This window comes from Epinephelus moara, chromosome 6 (genome assembly GCF_006386435.1).
Source record: "Epinephelus moara isolate mb chromosome 6, YSFRI_EMoa_1.0, whole genome shotgun sequence".
NCBI classification, from domain to species: Eukaryota; Metazoa; Chordata; class Actinopteri; order Perciformes; family Serranidae; genus Epinephelus; species Epinephelus moara.
The window spans coordinates 37,813,738-37,833,019 of NC_065511.1; the positions used below are offsets into that span (position 1 = coordinate 37,813,738).

The 19,282-nt window shown below is 42.4% G+C and overlaps 1 protein-coding gene across 2 annotated transcripts in view; it reads left to right on the forward strand.

The window, feature by feature from the left end:
* The window catches only part of ube2e2 (ubiquitin-conjugating enzyme E2E 2), a 36,948-nt gene that overhangs the window by 14,329 nt on the left and 3,337 nt on the right, over window positions 1-19,282 (forward strand). For both annotated transcript variants that reach the window (XM_050046118.1, XM_050046119.1), the window contains exons 4-5: window positions 10,091-10,223; window positions 17,811-17,958. In XM_050046118.1, the coding sequence (XP_049902075.1) occupies window positions 10,091-10,223; window positions 17,811-17,958 (281 nt within the window). The remainder of the gene's footprint in view (window positions 1-10,090; window positions 10,224-17,810; window positions 17,959-19,282) is intronic.

Sequence of the window (19,282 nt, forward strand, 5' to 3'; positions counted from 1 at the left end):
GCAAATGTTGAAGTGAATAATACCCAGCTAATAACATCTCAAAGGAATGCCCTTTTCTCTGTGCTGATTTGTTTGACCTGCAGCTAAAAAATCGTGTTACATTTCTCTACCTGCAAACCTGAGAGCTAATATGTTGCCAAGGGAATAGACCATCGGAGGATCAGGCTCTGCAGCAGATCTGGCAGCTCAGCTTGTTCTGATCACTGACCTTTTGGTAATAAGTCCATTCCCGCGGCCACAGGGCCAAATGGCTGCCCAGAGTGCTTTTGTGGAGGGAGGCTGAAGAGACTGTCTCTAATTATGGCTGAATAGACTTTGGTGCAGGACTGTGAAATTAAAAATATTAACATCGTGCTCTTGACTAATTTAGTTTATAAATTGCAAGAGGCTGCAGTTTTGTCTCGGAGGCAAATCTGTTTTTTAGGCAGTTTCCTTTCCTGAAGCAGTGTTCTTGTGAATCCCTGGACTGCACACCAATTTGCATGTCAGCACAAATTCCAAGTTGTTTTATTCAAGCAAAGCAAATGTTTATAATTACTCCTCAACAAGACACACACACTTAATACTTGAGTGTTCTCACAGAAATAATTTAGAGAAAGTTACTGTCCACATCAGTTGTAATTAATATCAAAGACATGGTGCTCTTTATATGCTTTTATTTTCTGCCAAATTGCGCAACCTTGGTTTGAGGTTCATGAGGTCCTCATTTATGGAACCGAAGCTTTTTTTTTTTTTTACTATTAGCAGTTGTGTCATCCTTCACCCTGGGTACACAGCAGCAATGCTTTGTTGGTTAAGTGATATTTTTATGACTCATGATGTTGTGCTGTTTCCTTTATGCACAGCCTGTGTGTTATGGTAATGATATATGCTCTGCATTATTCATTTTTAGCCAGAGGCAAACATTTGCACTGCATCAGACGCTGGCTGCATGTAGCAGCTCAGATGCGGAGAAGAAAAACGCTTACCGCAACAAAAAATCTCTGTTGTACCTCAGAAGCCTCCCGCTGAATTAAAAAGGAAGTCTGGGGAAAATAAACAGATCCCCTGCTTTATTTACAGCTTTGTTAACGTGACTTTAAACTCCAGTGAGGACAAACTTCCTGAGTGAAAGGCCAGTTCTTCAAACCTCTCTTTAGAAGTATACTTCCTCAATTCAATACTGACTGCTGTTTAGATTGATTCAGCCCAGCATGCGAGGTTGCCCTCCTGTGAGAATAAAATTGTGCTATTCCCTTCGACTTGGAAAGCACGCAACCACCTACTCAACCATTTCCCCTGTTGCTGGATAGACCGTCCGGTCAGTAATTGCAGTATTCATTGTACACATGAACAATAAAAGGCTTGATTAAAAAACAAACCATGTCATTTGAGACAATAAAGACAAGAGAACAGAGGAAGGAGGTGTCACCCTGGCCGTTGAGCTGCACAGTAATTGGTCTTGGGGCTCTTTCACGGTCGGGGGGGTGGAAGAAGATTGCTTCATTAAAGTTCCTCTTCTGATAACCGCAGCAGCCACACTGATAGAAAAGAAGATTTTAACTGAATGACGGTGCCATTAGGAAAAAAAGAGCCCGTGGGGGAACGAGCTGGAATAGCGAATAATGCAGATAATGGCTTTATTTGTGCATGGCGGTATTCACAAGCTCCAAAACATACTGATTCACATTCAATTATTGGTTTACTTTCCTGTTTTATTTATCAGCCCCTTGGTGCAGTTCTTGGCTCACACACAGCTATTTACCTGCTCCCGTAAACAGCTCGCTGTGTGACAGGCTGCTCTGGGAACACACTGGGTTTGTGCGTGTTTGTGTTCTCACCAGTAACCTGTTTTTACTTGATTTGTTTTCTGACCTTTTATGTCGTTATTTTAAAGTGATTTTCCATCTGCCTGGTCTTTTACATGTAACCTAATACTGGAGTATCAAACACCTTCTTTAGACTTGAAAGGTGGCTGTAAAATGAGTGTAGTTTCACAGAGCAGCTGTGGCTACAATGGATTCCTACATGTGCGTCTTCACCACTCCTGCAGCACTTCATCCTTCCATTTGCTCAGTATTTTCCAAATAATCATATTTTCACCAAAGTATGACTAAATACACTGCGTTGAACTTGGTGCATCTGTTACAGCAATCATTGGGTTGAATTTAGTTCCTTTGACAAATATCTCCAAACATTTTCTTGTTTGTGAAATCAGCATCAGCTGCAAAAGGTGGCAGAAACATTTCTTTGAAAGGGTGTGAATGTTTCTTGACGGTTTTCTGAGAAAAGAGGTTTTGCTTTGTGGTGGCCTTATAAGGCCAGAAATTTCACAGATTACCCAACACCCCCAGAACTCCTCACATGCCTGTGAGTTACACGGTTAGTTTAATATAACTGGACAATGAGTAAAAAATGAACTTCCTCTGTATTTTCTTGTGGACGATGAAGCCTACGTTGAATTAACTGTTCCCAGTGCATACTGTGTGGCTCTAATGAGACTAGTCTTTGAAGTCTTCTGTGCTGTGTCTTTGACAGCGGACCAGCGACTGTATATTGTTTGTCTAAATGAAAGTTTCTGTTTAACTCTACCACACACTCTTATTTAAGGTACACAAGACTGTTTGTTCCTGCTGTTTCCCTACAGCTGTGGTTTTGACTCTCGCAGTCTCTCATAGTGTTGGCCTTCAGTCTTGTCTTAACTTTATTCTGGTCTGTCATTGCAGTCTGCTCTGGACTGCAATTCCCAAAATGAAATCAGTTTGGATATCAAAGATATACTTTACCAGTTTTCTCATAAAGAAATGAATATGATCCAAGGAGATGAATTTACCTTACGAATTCACCTGTGAGTGGCACAGGCCTATCTCATGACCATCTCTTTCATCAACTTAACCCGAGCCCTGACGTCTGTGGGAATTGGCTCTGGGTGACAAGATAGGTTAGCGATTTTGCGGAGATTAGCCCGGCTCTCATGCTGCAAGATAAAGGTTATCTTTTGCACTGGCACCAATCTGCAGATTGCCCTGTCTATGAAATAAGGCAATGTGGATGATTAAATGGGCACCCTGGTCTCACATACTGCACTGTATCACAGGGAGGAAAGGTCATTCAATATATATGGAAATTATTACTGCTGTCTGTGATTATGGGGCAGGGCCTAGATAGATTTCAGGAACTGAGAATGAAAGGTAAAAAAGACAAAGTAGGTCTGTGGTAAAGAGTTCCTTTATATATAAAGAAGAGGAAACTGTTTACTTAATCCTCCTCTGAAAACTGTCTGAGTGCAGACTGAGTTTCAAAGGGTCCAGCTTTTCTCAGCCTTGTGTGCACTGATGAGTCTTTAAGGAGGTGAAGCACTGAGCAAGGTCAGAGTCGCTCCCTCACAGGCTCCACAAACACTACTTTATGACTGAATCATGCTGATTGTAATAGCTGGTATTGGTGCTACATAAGTGGTGAACTGTGCTTCTATTAAAGGAGACTGATATTATGCTCACTTTCAGGTTCATACTTTTATTTTGGGTTTCTACTAGAACATGGCTCTGTTTTGGTGTCTGTCTCTTAAAGCCTCCCCTCCTGAAAAACGCCACAAGGTCTCTGCAGGCACTCAGGAAGTGCTCTGGTTAATTTTCGTAGTGGCCAAACAGTGGAATTATGTTCGTCATGTGGTGCCATGTGACCCAAGAAAACTTTCTCCCCATAGACTTGCATGGTGAAAGAGACATCTGGAAATAAGTAGATACATTTTTTAAGCATCACAACCCCCACAGAATGATGCATCAGAATTTGATCCATTTGGTCCAATAACAATTGGAAAGTCTAGAGGAGTCACATGATTGAATCATTTTTCCCACTGACTGTTATAGAGCAGTGGCATTTTTTCTCTGAAAATTCACCAATAAACGCCTCTTTAGACAATCAGATATGTTCCAGCAGGATTATGATACGAAATTGGGGAGACATTAAGAACATCAGCAACCAAGATTACATGTTTCCCTGATGTTAGCATGTAGCTACATGTAGCCCTATTCTTGCAGCCGAGGAATGACTGTGTGTAGCGGCACTTTCTCTTGTGAAAATTCACCAATAAACGCCTCTTTAGACAATCAGATATGTTCCAGCAGGAATATGATACGAAATCGGGGAGACATGAAGAACATCAGCAACCAAGATTACATGTTTCCCTGATGTTAGCATGTGGCTACATGTGGCCGTGTTCTTGCAGCCAAGGAATGACCGTGTGTAGCGGCACTTTCTCTTGTGAAAATTCACCAATAAACGCTTCTTTAGACAATCAGATATGTTCCAGCAGGAATATGATAGACAATTAGGGAGACATTAACAATAGCAGCAACTAAGATCTCATGTTTCCCTGATGTTAGCATGTAGCTACATGTAGCCGTGTTCTTGCAGCCGAGGAATGACCGTGTGTAGCAGCACTTTCTCTTGTGAAAATTCACCAATAAATGCTTCTTTAGACAATCAGATATGTTCCAGCAGGAATATGATAGACAATTAGGGAGACATTAACAATAGCAGCAACTAAGATCTCATGTTTCCCTGATATTAGCATGTAGCTACATGTAGCTGTGTACTTGCAGTCAAGGAATGACATAAATTAAAATACGTAAATTCACAAATAGACGCTTCTAAACACAACTTCCAGCAGGAATATGATCAGAAATCCCTGACATTAGCCCATAGCTTCAAGTAGCATTGGAGGCCACATAATGTACACTTAACCGTAGTGTGCCTGGAGCAGATGACCATACAAAATAATTGGTCACGATCTGACATCATCTTGTAGCTAAAGTAGGGAAAAAACATTGGAAGCAGAGTATTCAGAGCAGTCTGAAGCCTGAGGTTTTTGCTCGCAGGGATTACTTTTACATATGTTTACCTCATTATTTGAAACTTTGGCCACGCTTAATATAAACATCCGTTATTGTAATATTATATATATGACAGGGAAAAAGGAGAAGCATAATAGGTTCCGTTTAAAAACAGGAATAATCACAACAAGATGAACTGTGAGACAAAACCTCAAAGAAAGACAGCAGTGTGAATCCGTGGTTAAACACTATTTTGGTGCTCTGTTGCGCAGGAAGCAGCCCAGCTGTCAAAGTGGGTTCCTACATGAGTATAATCTCGGCGGACAGGGCAGTGGCAAGACTCTCACGGACACCCGCACCCTAATGTATCCCAGACCCTTGAAACAAATGACCCAAATATTCAGTGAATCAAGGCATTTGGCTGACAGTGCACTGCAGATGTAGTGTTACTTACACAGAGGTTATTATCATCGCAGCCTCCAACAAAGCCCATAAGCAGCACAGTTACACCGGTTAACGTCATGTATTTGTGCTGAGCAGATCTGTCTGCTTGAAGAGAAGATTGTTTTCCTGTTGAGAGGGAAAGAAAGACAGGAGTGACACAGAATATTTATCTGACTGTCGCTCTCAGTTTCAGGGCTTTGTGTAAGATTAGCGTTTGTTTGTTCTTCTTAACGCCTTCATTGACTTCACATTGATTCAGTGATGCTGATTTTTTAAAGCACCAATGAGGACTTTGCAGCTGTGCATGACAAGAAAGAACCCTGAAGGAATGTTGGTTTGAAGTTGCTCTTGCAGAATTAACATTCATATAATACATTGATTACCCAAGAATTACTGTGAATTGAATATGTCAGTTGCAGAGCGTACTATTCTGCATCGCTATTAACCAGGGTCAAGGAATCATCAGCTATTTAACTCCTGTCATTAGGCGTGCATTAATTAAAGCCTGGAAAGGAATCTCATGCAAACACTCACTGATGCTACGAATCTGCAGACTGACTCAACTCGAGCTTCTTGCGATGTCCACGGCGCTCACCTCTCCCAAACTAATGGCCAAGTGAGAGACTGTCAGATCCTGAATGAGCTGGCCCTGAACCAGCTGCAACAAAGCACCGCAGGGTCGCCCGAGCCGGTGGGGGGAGGAGGTCTCCAAGCAACAGCCAGCGGTGGCATGCAGATTCAGCTATTGACTTAGCCTTTATCCACAGCTCTTGTGTGGTTGTCAGATCCCCTACAGCAGTCTCACTGCTGAGCGAGGACCTCTGCCATGCCTGCTCATCTCTATCTTTCCATCATGTCTAAGTTATTATCACTGCTACAAATTCATCAGCCTCCAAAGGAAGTGAGCATCTACTTCTATTGGAGATGTTTGGAAATGGAATAGTCGGCCGTTTCTTTCACTGCCATGTCAGGGAAGCTTTTGAATAGTAGCGGTAATGGAAGTGTTACCTTGAGGTGTGTGTAGCACAGAAGTGTAAGCGCAGAGGGGAGATTGCCTAGAGCAAGAAAAATAAGCTGTCTGTGTGGTTCTGTCAACAGCAGGAAATGTAGAAAGTAATATTTGGAGAGTGGGAGAGGGATTGCAACAAGTTCAGTTGATATTTCTATCAGTCAGGATCACACTCCTTAATTACAAGCCAAACAAGACTGTCTTGAAATGAACTAGTCCGTACAAGATGTCGTCCGACCACATCTGAAATGTTTATGGCTGCTCGGCCACACTCGAAGACGGGGTGAAAAGTCGGCCATCAAAGACTAGAGAGAGTTAGAGACACGATACTCACTCAGATATGGGGACGAAGGTGCAAACTTTTAGATATTACTTCTTTGAATGCATTCATAGTTTTTCACTTGCTTGGATTCAAAAAGTGCCTGAAGTAATTTTGAGAGGCTTTAGAGAGAAGTTTAACCCCTGTCTACTTTCTCATGTCCACACACCTGGTCGATCAGTGCCTGCAGTGGACGTGCTTCTTGGATTGAAGCATGCTTACCCAGCCTTAAAGTCTCTGACATACTTTCTACATTGAACATCTGCGGTCACCTGCATTTACCTTGCACACAGTTCCAGTACAACTGAGGGTTTGTGTCGGGCCCCAGCAGTAAATGGGAGGGCTGGAGGTGAGCTTACCGTCCTCCTACTGCAAACATCAGGTGAATGTGAAAGTACAGCCCCTTTGCCACTGGACAAAAAAACACTAACACCCACTCACATCTGACTTTTGTGTTTAATGGAAAAGGTTACAATCGGCATTCACTCCCAAGACGAATGACCCTGCAGTAGTCAGGGGTATTTATCATCTCTGATTGGCAGTAATGGAAATACAGCACGCAGATGGGCGCACTAATTTTAGCCCCTTTGCCCGCACAATGTATTGACGGCCCGCTACAAAATACTATCTATCTCTGTCCAAGCAGCACTCAAGCATGGCCCAAATTTAGTCGGCGCCAAGAGAGAGAGAGAGACTTAATACGCAACAGATATATAAAAAAGACGCAACCACCATAACAATTTTACTGGCCTCCATGCTGCTTTCTACTGTTTACTAACCTGTTTTTACCTGGTTTACTGGAAATGGGGAAGCAGTGTATCCCCTATTTTTTCCTGCATTTAAAAACCTGCATAAAGGCACTAATTTCGATGGAAAGTGTATAAGAAGACTCTTCTGGGTTTGCAGTGAATTTGTGGAACAAGAGATTGTATTTTGTGATTGGAGCATGCACAGTTGGCAGGTGTCCTATGCGTACAGTCCGAGCTGTCATTAAAAAATGGGCTGTATTTGGATGTCTTAATGGTTTATGCAAGTCTTAGCCTACTTAGGGCAACAAAAAAGTTTATCTTGGGTGCGTCAGTACAATGGACAACTAAGAAAGGACAGCAGAGGAGATACCTGCACACTAATGTGACAGGGCTGGACAGCCACAAAAAAGGTTCACAGGCTGAGATCAATGCAAAAAAATTTGACCATCAGTGCTTGACTGTCGTTAGCTCTGAAGATAGTCAAGGACTGAAATGTTTGCTGCTGTTTCTATTCACTTTTTGTTATTTTTTGTACTTTGAGCACCTTCTTTTTGTGCACGGATGTTCTAAATAAATTGATCTCAGCCTGTGAACCTTTTTTGTGGCTATCCAGCCCAGTTGCTCTAGTGTGCAGGTATCTCCTCTGCCATCCCCTCTTGGTTATCCATAGTTTTCACAACCACGGGGTCACAAGGGTTCATAAATTGACCTTAAGGCTGCCTTCTCTGAGCAGACAATCAGACTGCAACTGTTTGGAGCTGTGTTAGAGTTAAATGTTCTTTTTATTCAGATATGGGTGTTAGTAATTCCACGAAAAGCAGTCCCATCTATGGCTCTTTGAAGGGCAGCAGATCTAAAGAGAGTCATTTGCATTCATCTGCAGAAGGACAGTAAACACTAATAATAATACAATTGGGCAGATTAATCCGTTAGTCAAAGAACTCCTGTGGCTATTTGAAATAGAATTTCTTCAGTCAAGGACAGCCCTTCAAGTAGGTCATTTATTGAACAGACTTTTATTTTGGCAACCTGACATCTTGTGTCAAAACCCATCCGATTCCAGCTGAGGCATGATGGAAATATTGAATCCCTCTGCTCTAATTTAACTCCTGTTAAATAACACAACAGAAGAATGTAGCAGCAGCTGTATATGACCACCAGATCGCACTGCGGTTCGCCCGCACTTTATGTTGTTATGACAGGCTTTCCAAGCACAAGTTACTGCTGGCTATCAGATGTCAACATCTGTCTCTGTGTGCCTATAAATCCTTGTATTTTTAGGTCATTTCCTGTAGTTGGTTCAGATAGCGCTCTCTGTCCAACAGAAATGCAACACAGTTTGTTTGGAGGAGAAACAAAACCTGGTCATATGATCAAATGGAGGTAGCATCATTTGTGTCTGCCAAAACAAAGGAAACTAATATTGTTAGTACTCCCTGACATGCTTAATGTGACATATTTTAACACCATATTTTACAGCTTTGCACAGCGAGCACCCTCCATGTGTTTGGAAGTTATCAATTACTGCAATAGGAATTGAAGTATTAGGTTTACAAAGACAAATATCCAGTGTGTGTCCCAGTCTTGTGCACTGACAATGCCCAGCATGGTCCTTTTACATTCTTTGCTTTTGTTATTTTATTTTCACTCTTACAATAAAAGATTGTCTTTGTGCCTTAAACAACACAAGTCCAGATTGGCGACGTCCTTATCGACAGTGTATTTTGAAGTAATTCCCCAGAGAAGAAGTAATCATAATTAGCTAATTAAAGAAGGCTTAAGAGAGGGGCAGTGTGAAAGAGTGGCAAAGTAGATTAGTGGAAATTTGCATGTGTTGATACTGAAGGAGGAAGGAAATGTCTAATGTCTTATTTCTATTTATGGGGAGTGATCTGTTTTTCAAGGGCACGCTTGGAGCCAGATGCTGTTTTTAACTGTTTGCTGTTGTTTGAGGTTATTACACAGGAAATCTCCGTCTGAGATTATTGGTTTATGTCTGAATAAAATGGAACAGTAATATTACAGCCTTGAGTGAAAGCAAACCCTGTGTGTGTCGGGCGTACACACATTTATAAGCACATCTGCCAGCAAGCTAAGGGTTTGCGTTAAACACCATCCCTGGTAATTACATGAAATCGGAGGGATTGTTCATTGTCCCGGGCTTTGTGATCTGGACATTGTCCCGGTCTCTTCCTGGCTCTGTGCCAGCTCAGGGTCTTACCACAAACAACAGTGGGGGAGGGAGCCCTTAATATGGAAATGGCATTAATTACTGAGCCTATACAACAGATGTGACCTTCAGCCTCCACTTCAGCATAAATACTCATCTCATGAATGAAAACCGGCTCAAATATGAAATCATTTTGCAATGTTTATCCTGTAAACATCTCTTTCTTACTGTTTCTTACACTCTTTGCTTTAACTGAACACTCTGTAAGATGTTTAAACTGGTTCACTGGTGTGTTTGCTTCAGTAACTTCACTCCCAGCAGCAGGTAATCTTGTCTTCTAATCAAAATTTTCAGAGATAATCTAAATCCTACTAAAATAGCCTTGAACTGAAAACCCTCAAACCTCCACGGCCTCGGCATTCCCCAAATCTCCATCATTAACTTGTCAGAAACCAGCATTTACCGTCTGAGCTGCTCTTTCCCCCAAATCTCTGTCAGCCCGCTGGTAGTTTGAACACCAGGCTGTCGAGTCCAGTGCACCGTGCTGATTAACATATTAACACGTCTTTTGTTTCAATTTTCTAGCGCTGGCCCCAAAGGAGACAACATCTACGAGTGGAGGTCGACCATCCTGGGCCCCCCGGGCTCCGTGTATGAGGGAGGCGTCTTCTTCCTGGACATCGCCTTCACGCCAGACTACCCATTCAAACCCCCCAAGGTCAGCAGCCTGCAGACATAACTGTTAAAGTGTTTGGGTGTTTGAGTAGCTGACCAAGTGTCAACTTCCTGCACAGGATCTGGGGAGATGTGGAGAATATATGTGGGTCATGTAAAGATCTGGGAAAGTCAAGAGATTGTGATAAACACACTGTATGACTACACATTTTCCTCTATCACAGACAGACACTAATATTTTATATTTTTTGCGCCAAAAAATCCCAGTGCCTTTAAAGTGGTAACGATACCAATAGAGTGGTTCATTTGATATCTTTTTTTTTCCTACTTCATTTGAAAGTAGGGATGGGTGTGAGTACTGGATTTGGACGTCAGAATTTATTCAACGTACAGAGTAATCGCTGCCCAACCTCCCACATGTGAACATGACTTTCACTGTAGAGCTGTATGCAGTGTATTGATTCGCTCAGACACTCCTCCTCTCTCTCTCTGTTTATCATGAAACTACTGCTGTGGAGGTGTGAGCTTCATGTTGAGATGGTCTGTGAGAGTTGGCCCTCCATCACATGAAAGCCCTTTTTAAATAGGCATTGTGCAAATTTGCAGGAAAGCCCAATCAGTCTTCTTTCAGCATTGGCAGTATAAAAACAAAATCGGGGAGTGCAGCAAAATGCCACCTACCTACTTTTGTTTATACAGAATGCGCCTTTTTTTCGGGGCAATGGGGGGCGTGAGCAAGTAACAAAACGTGTAGCTCAGCGTGTGACGTAAACAGTGACGTACTCCAAGGGAAGCCGCAGCTGGTCAGTCCTTCGGCGATTCTCTCATAAGTCGGCCCGTCCTTCACCGTTCCCGGTTCGTTTGCAAGGACAAGGAGGGCGTGCAATTCCTTGTCTCCCCAGTTGCTCATCTTTACAGTGTCAGGTTTGCGTTTCCCTCTTGCTACTAGCTGCTTATTCCTGCTATCAGCTGTTTCCTGTTAGTCCACCAACAGTGGGTCGCACGTGCAGCGTCATCAACAGCTCCTCCCACAAGTCATCAACAGCCCCTCCCATTGTGGAAGGTCCCACAAGTCATCAACAGCCCCTCCCATTGTGGAAGGCCGCCTTGCTCTTTTTAAACCAAAAATGTTCCGCCAATATGTCTACCCTACGAGGCGGAAAATTGGGCACCTCAGATCAACTCGCCAATCCAGTTCTGTGTGTCTAAATGCTCGCAGCTTGCCGGCAAAACGGCCCAACATTCGCTGAAAATCTGGCAGTGTAAAAGGAGCTAAAGTCGAGCTGTGCAGCTGTTGGTGTGACTTTGTTAAACAGCTCCGTGTCAGATGTTAGCCGCTGCCACTGGGTTCGCTCATGCTAACCAGACAGACATTAAACTGAACAGGAGGAGAGCAGCTCTGAAGACAATCCTTCAGTGCTACGTCTGACCTGTAAAAGGGCAGCAACAAAAAGTTTGAACTTTGAATTCATGGTTTAATAGGCTAATTGTAGCCTGGTTGTTCAATGAATTCATTTCAGATTGCACTTGTTTTCTGTTGTTGGTCAATTTACACTCCTTAAGTATTTGAGTACTCTGTTATAATTTAATGCGAATACTTGAATATAGAAGTTAATTAAAATGCCCATCCTCATTTGATACCCATCATATTAATGACAAATTGTGAAACCTAGCATACAAACCTGCCTCTTCGAACCTGCCTTATACAATTTCCATTTAAATAAAATCCAAGCTAAGTTTTAACACACAAAAGATGAGTAGCGTAGTAACCATTTATCATACCCGAGGTAATCAGCAGTTTACTTTGGAATCCATCTCGGCGTGCTGACCTGCCAACTCCGTCAAAAGCAACCCGACTTCACCACACCACAGACTGTGTGGGCTGTAGCTGTAGCAATAGTGGGTCAATCACATGTCACATTAAATCTAAGAGTGCTTTCGGTGACTGGCTGCAAGTAGAACTAAACAAATAGAAATTTTTTTCTAGATCTGGGTATGAAACGGATTAAATACAGGTATGGTATCACTGGAGAAATGTAGATATTACTTACTACTAGGCTATTTGAGACGATAACGTAAAGGTATAAAGTACATATAAGATACATGCAGCCATGCAGACACAGAGAAACATTAGTATTTACTTGGAGTCGCGTCTCTGGCCACCTGATTAAATATTCCAATGCTTTAACTTTGATTTTGGTTCTTTTATATTAAAAAAATATTAATAATTGTTTTGAGGAGGTGATGCTGAAAGTACAAAATGGCACATATTCCCCTGATGTGCACAGACTGTTTGCTTTCCCAAGAACATTAGTGTCATCAGAAAGGACTCATTATCTCACATTATACGAGGCATGGTTTGTCACGGTTTGTTGAGCGGCCCTGTGACAGACTGGCAACCTTTGTTGCTTGTAAAATCATACTTGGCCAGAAATACTGAGGGTACCCAGAGGCTCTCTGCACTCTCAGATTGTGTACTTTAGCAGAGAGACGCACTCAACTGTGTCTTGACTTCACTAGAAAGCTGCTTAAGTCAACCTTCAGTGACTGGCTACCCCCCTCAGGGAGGAGCTCACAGGTCATCAGACAAGAACTCAAACAAACTGACCATCCTGAGATGTGGAACAAAGAGTTACAGATCAACAATCGCCTTCATGTGCAGGCTCCTACATGACAGCAGATTTAAGATCACTAATGTGTGATAAGAGCTATTAGGTTTAGCTTAGATAATTGTAAAAAAAAAAAAAAAAAAAAAAAATGATTTACACACTTGTCCACAAACCATGAACATGATTAAGTTTTGTTCCAGGCATCTCTGGGTCTCAATGTACCATGTGCATATGCGATAGTGCAAGTCAATTCTCAGCTCTAAATGCACCAGTTCACGCATTTGCTCAGGGTTGCCAAATTTCATGTATTGACTGTAAGGCTCACACACTCAACACTTTTCACACACACACCACACGTTAATTTTCTCATGTGGTGAAAAACAAATTCATTACTGATCACGTTTTGGCGGGAAAAGGGGACACCGACAGTGCACAGATAGACGAGACAGAGCCATAAAACACTGCATTCAAGTGAGCCGTCATTTGTAAAAAACCTTGTCAAGCCAGCTGCTGCTTGGATTTTGATGCACGTTTATTTGTGCTGTTGTGGAAAGGGTGCCCGGAGTAGCCAAAAAAGGCAACAGTGACGTGGGAGGGAAGCCGCGGCTGGTCAGTCCTTCGATGATGGCCTCTTCATTTGCGAGGGCAAGGAAGGCGCGCAGTTCCTTGTCTCCCCAGTTGCTCATCTTTACAGTGTCTGTCAGGTTTGCGTTTCCCTCTTGCTACTAGCTGCTTGCTAATTCCTGCTATCAGCTGTTTCCTGTTTATCCACCGCCAGTGGCTCGCACGTGCGGCGTCATCAACAGCTCCTCCCACAAGTCTTCAACAGCCCCTCCCGTGGCGGAAGGCCGCCTCGGTCTGTTTAAACTAAAAGGGTTCCACCAATATGACTACCCTACGAGGCGGAAAATTGGGCACCTAGGATCAACTCGCCAATCCGGCTCTGTGTGTCTAAACGCTTGCAGCTTCCCGGCAAAACGGCCCAACATTGGTGGAAAATCTGGCAGTGTAAAAGGGGCTGTCTTCACAATGACCCAACATGACAAGTGAAATCTGAATTAAATGTATTAACTAAATTGAAAAGTTGGCAGTTCAGCCATGGTGGAGATGCCGAGAAAGGACAGATACACCAGATGTTGCGGTTAGTTTGAAGAAAGGTATTTGCACACCAGCTGTCTCAGATGCAGGTGCGTTATCACTCCATCCTTGTGGAGGAGTGTTACTAATAAATTGTGAAACCGAGCAGAAGCAGTGTGCGGGAATTTCTGTTCAAAGACCACATGGTGCAGTTAAAACATTTCTTGGTGCAGATAGAAGAAATTGGTGCATGTAATTTTGCACCAGTGTGTGTACACAGAAAAGTATTCCTAGCCCTGCATCTCTCTAATTATCCTCTCAACACAAACTGTGATGCGAGTTAGAAAATGGCTGAGAGAGCAAACAAGCATAAAAACAAAGCTTTATTTCTTTGTGTTTTTTAAATAAAAGCTGCAGATAAATAACGCAGCTACACTCAGGTAGTGTCCTCATCTACTGCTGGATCCTGAAGGGTGGTGATGACCTACTTCAGTTCAAAGTCAGTATATCTTTGTTGGGGTTGACAGGGAATGATGGGCAAAATGCAGCGTAGACAGATTGTGCCAAGCTCAAAGTAATCCTCACAAAATAGCCTGTAATAGCCAATAAAGTTATGTAATTATTATTCAGCTTTTTGTTGCCAGATCATATTGTTTCATCGCCGCCTCAGTAGTAAATGTTTCATGGCTCAGTAGTAGTCCACACCTGGGGACTGGGATCATCCGCTGTACGGGATAAGCAGGTGTAGAAAATGAATGGATAGACGGACTGATGCAGTGTGACTTTTACGCATGTTGACGACAGCTTAATGTGGGGAAGCAAGATAGTAGAGCACATTGAATCACACTGGTGTTATGTCATCAGCACTGCAGCTTTTTGGCACTTTACAGCTCAGATAACACTTCGGCTTTATGGAGAATCGGCGTGATTTGAGCTCAGAATCTGGGTGGTGCCAGATCCTGACCTGTTCAGTGCTCAGCGTCTTTGTGTTTTTGTGACGTCGTCTGATCACGCAGACTATCAGGGCCAGTGTCCCTTCAGTTTGCAGTGCACCCCATTACCCTTTCACTTGGCCTTCATTTTCTGTCCCCGCTCTCTGTTATGGACACCCCTCCCTCTGCTCGCTCACACTCTTCTCTCACTCTTTCTCGCTCTTTGTGCTGTGTAACCACCAGCTCCGTGTTTGACAGCAGACTCAAACAAATCCACAGGCTCCGGCCCAGCTCTCTGTTGCCAGAGGGACTTGAGTGTTTCCGCCCCTTTCCAATACCTCCTACCCCTCCGACACACTGTGATCTGCAGCCAAACCCCCCCTGCACACACACACACACACACACACACACCAAACCCTTCAGCCTGTAGCTGCCATACACTCCCTCGCTATAGAAACGCTCCAGTGGAGCTCAGTTGCTGAATGCACTCTCAGACCTCAGGCCTGGGAGTTTTGGACCCAGAATCCGACTCGCTTTTTTAAAATCTCAAGACTCTAAAAGAGAAACAAGAGCTGACAGGTTCACCAGGTGGATGCATTTCTGTTCCTGAACAGTGGCCAAAAGAGGAGCTCTGTGTCTGCAGAGGAGGCGGAGGTGGAGGTGGAGGGGTTGGTTATTTATAACGTCCTGCCCCTGTGTGATTTTTGGGAATGCCAAGGCTCATTAGAGGTTTCCTCTGGAGGGTCAGGGTCAGGAGGGCCAGATGTTGGTGATTGGAGCAGCAGGGGCAAACAGCGGTGTCGAGTGTCAGAACCAAACAGATGTCAAGCTCAAATGTGAGCCGAGACAGACCACAGTAACAGTGGTAGGTGGGTTGTTGTGGGTGTACGAGGTGATATCGGTTTCAGAGTTAATCAGGGCGACATGTTATGGGTCATTGTTTGAAGCTGTGAGGTCTGGGAGGCTGTTTACTGCCACAAGTAAAGGAATTAATTTACACGAGGGTGCTGGGATCCAATATTCAGAGTGACAACAAAACTGTTGTGTTGATCTGATTTTACACCATGCTGCCCTCTGTTGGTCAGTCTGATACAGTAACAGAAGAGGAGAACTGGAGGTGTTACTCGACATTAGAAAGAGTAAATGCTGTTTTCAGATCATAAAAAAACAACCTCCAGATAATGTATGTTTCACTGACTGCCATAGAATACAGTCACTTTATATGTACTGTATATTTGTGGCAACAAGCACGCACATCCAGCAACAGTGACAAATGGTGCTAAATGGCCCTCAGTGGAGCAATCGAGCGGGCCCATTACACCGGTACTGATGCCGATACATTAGCGTTAATGTGAATAAAAGAGAAAAAGGAGGTGAAAGGCCCACAGCAGCCTTTAACTGTCCTCCATAGCTCACCTTTCATTACTCCCAGTTATAACAAGCTTCTCAACTCACAGAGTACACAGCAGGTCCACTGTCTTTAAGGGTTTAAAACTCGTTTCCTGGAGTCACAAATTATGCCATCAATATTTTTACTTTATCTACGTATACTACTAAAAGTAATTCAATCCTATTTCATTATTCAGTTTTTATAAGTGGCTCTGAGAAAGAACATTAGCAAATTAATTAAAATGGCAGCATCATTTCATTTCACTTGTTTCATAATTATTTATTATGAAGTGTTTATCAGCATTCAGCACCACTGACTACGTTCACATGCACAAAATGTGTCGTTTCTTGCCCTTATTTCCAAAAAGGAAATATTCACTCATTGATAGAGTGTCCCCATACAAGTCCTTGGGTATATGGATAGATGACAAGCTTTCATTTAATGCACACATTGCTACTGTAGTTGGGAAGCTTAAAGTGAAGATTGGCTTTTATTTTAGAAAGAAGTCTTGTTTTACTTTCAGAGCTAAGAAAAACTTGTGGAAGCTACTTTTCTGTCTGTGAATGATTACGGTGACATACTGTATATGCATGCAACATCCTCCATTTTGATTCAGTGTACCATGCATCTCTTATTCATCACTATATTCTTTATGATTTGGTGGGCTGGATGTCACTGACCACTCTCAGACAACAGCACTGATATATTTTTATCTATAAAGCAATATTGGACAAACGTCTGCCTACCTCTGCTCCCTTCTGTGTGTCAGCTCTGGTAGTTACCAGCTACGCTCCTCCAGGTGGTTGCTTTTCAATGAACCCCGGATTTTAACGGATCTGGAGAAAACTGCATTTTCCTCCAACAACAATCTCCAACAAGATCTAAAATTAGTAGCAATTATATCCATTGATGAATTTAAGGACATCATAAAAAATGAGGCCACTATGTTTGAATAGTTGTTTTGTATTATATGTTTTATTTGTTTCATTTTAAACGCGTTCTGATTGGCTGCTACCTCAGCCAGGTAAAAGAGATTTTCAATCTCAATGGGACTTCCTGGTTAAATAAAGGTTATAATAAAATAAAAAAGATAAAATTTCCATTTACATCCAGCTGTGTGTACTCTGGTTAACTTGCCTCAACGTATCGTTTATCACGTCAAAATATGGGAAAATGGAGCGACTGTAGCCAGGATTTATTTCAAAGATCCACCAGTGACGGACCTGTTCAACTGTGCTAACACATCCTCCCTCTTTCATTCCTTCGCCCTAATTATTGAAAAGGTTGCCGTGACAATATTTGGCTTATTTGTTTGTGTACAACATCTCTATGATGATGCAAGAGCTGACCGTAAACAGGCGAGAGGCTGTGTGTCCTAGTTGCGGTAAAAACCCAAATTGAGATACATATTCTGAATGCACTGAATGCATGTCCAAAGAATGCTCCTAAAACCCGAATACCGGCATATCCGTCATGTCTTAATCAGAAAATGCTACGTTCAGAAAAAGGCCTACTTTGGAATATCCATATGGAATATGCTGTTTACATGTCCTGCATTAAATTTGGAATATTGTCACAGTAAGTTCTTGCATTTCTAAACTGCAGTATTGTTGTGTCTGCAGGTAACATTTCGTACGAGGATCTATCACTGCAACATCAACAGTCAGGGGGTGATCTGTCTGGACATCCTGAAGGACAACTGGAGCCCTGCCCTCACCATCTCCAAGGTGCTGCTGTCCATCTGCTCCCTGCTCACAGACTGTAACCCAGGTAAGATCAACATCTCACTGCGTTTGACATTCTTATAATGCTTTTTATTATGAGACTTTTGTGTAATGTAACTGAGAGTTCTTGCTCTGTGTAATGTTTATTTTTACTCGAGGCCAAATTTCAAGTTGACACACTGTCAGAAATAATGTTTCCAGGTTATTAACGATGTATTAAGTTGGCCATGACGAATTCAAACCCTCATTGTTTCCCAAGGCCGTCTGACACTGACAGGTCTTTGGCACAGTCCAGCCTCCAGTTGTAAATAATAAAATTCAATTCAATTCAATTCAATTTTATTTATAAAGCCCAATATCACAAATCACAATTTGCCTCNGCTGTCACAGAAACACCGGAAATGACACAACTCGCTTACCGCAATACGTCAGCACGTCAGTCCAAAAAACCACATTTTCATGGCAGAGGGGAGCCAGAGAGCTGCGTAAGAGGAGAGCCACAATGAAAAATGAATGAAAAACTAATATTATAATATAAAATAACATACTTATTATTTGTGGTTAACTTTTTTGGCTTGAGAACAAAATGTTGTGCATGAGTGCAGACTGAAAAAGGAGTATAAAAGGCAAAAATTGGGTCAGTGGTCCACCTGTTAAAGCTGTAACATGGCCATTTTGTGCTTTCTGACATGCAGACATTTTTTAGACCACTGTGACATATGTGAGCACAATGAAAGTTCAGTGAATTACCCTGCAAGATGATGGTTTTATAGTCATGTTACCAACTTCACACAACTCTCTCTACAGGCTTTGCTGCTCCTAAAGGGGCTGTCTTTGCCTTTAATATGATTAACTGGTTATTGATACAGCTGAATTTGATACAGTGTAATCAAGTCTACTTGAAGGTCACCACACCATAATGAAATTAATGCTGCATCGGCCCCTCAGGCAAAACTCTTTATAGTTTGGAACCAGCATGAATCTGGTAGATGGTTTAATGATCTGGAATGAAATCGAATTGCTTTTATATCAATCACAGTTACTGTGGGGAGGAAAATGTAATAAATCACTTGTCAGTTTTGACAAAAGTTGTTTTTATATTCTAGTAGCACATTTACTCTTTTAAAATGATTGAATTTGCAAATCATAACCTGTGAAAGAAATCGTTTTGTCAGAGAAAACGTTTCTTAGGTTCAGTGGAAGAAAATAATCTTTACTTAGCTTCAGAAGAAAACAAATTGTAAAAGGTGATAATTCCAAGTCTGCATGGAGAACAAAAACACTGCAGTCAGTCTAAAATGGAGGTGGTTTTATACACAAATGGTCCCAATGCCCAAACGGCCAAATGCAAACTGAGTGTGGGGGCTCCC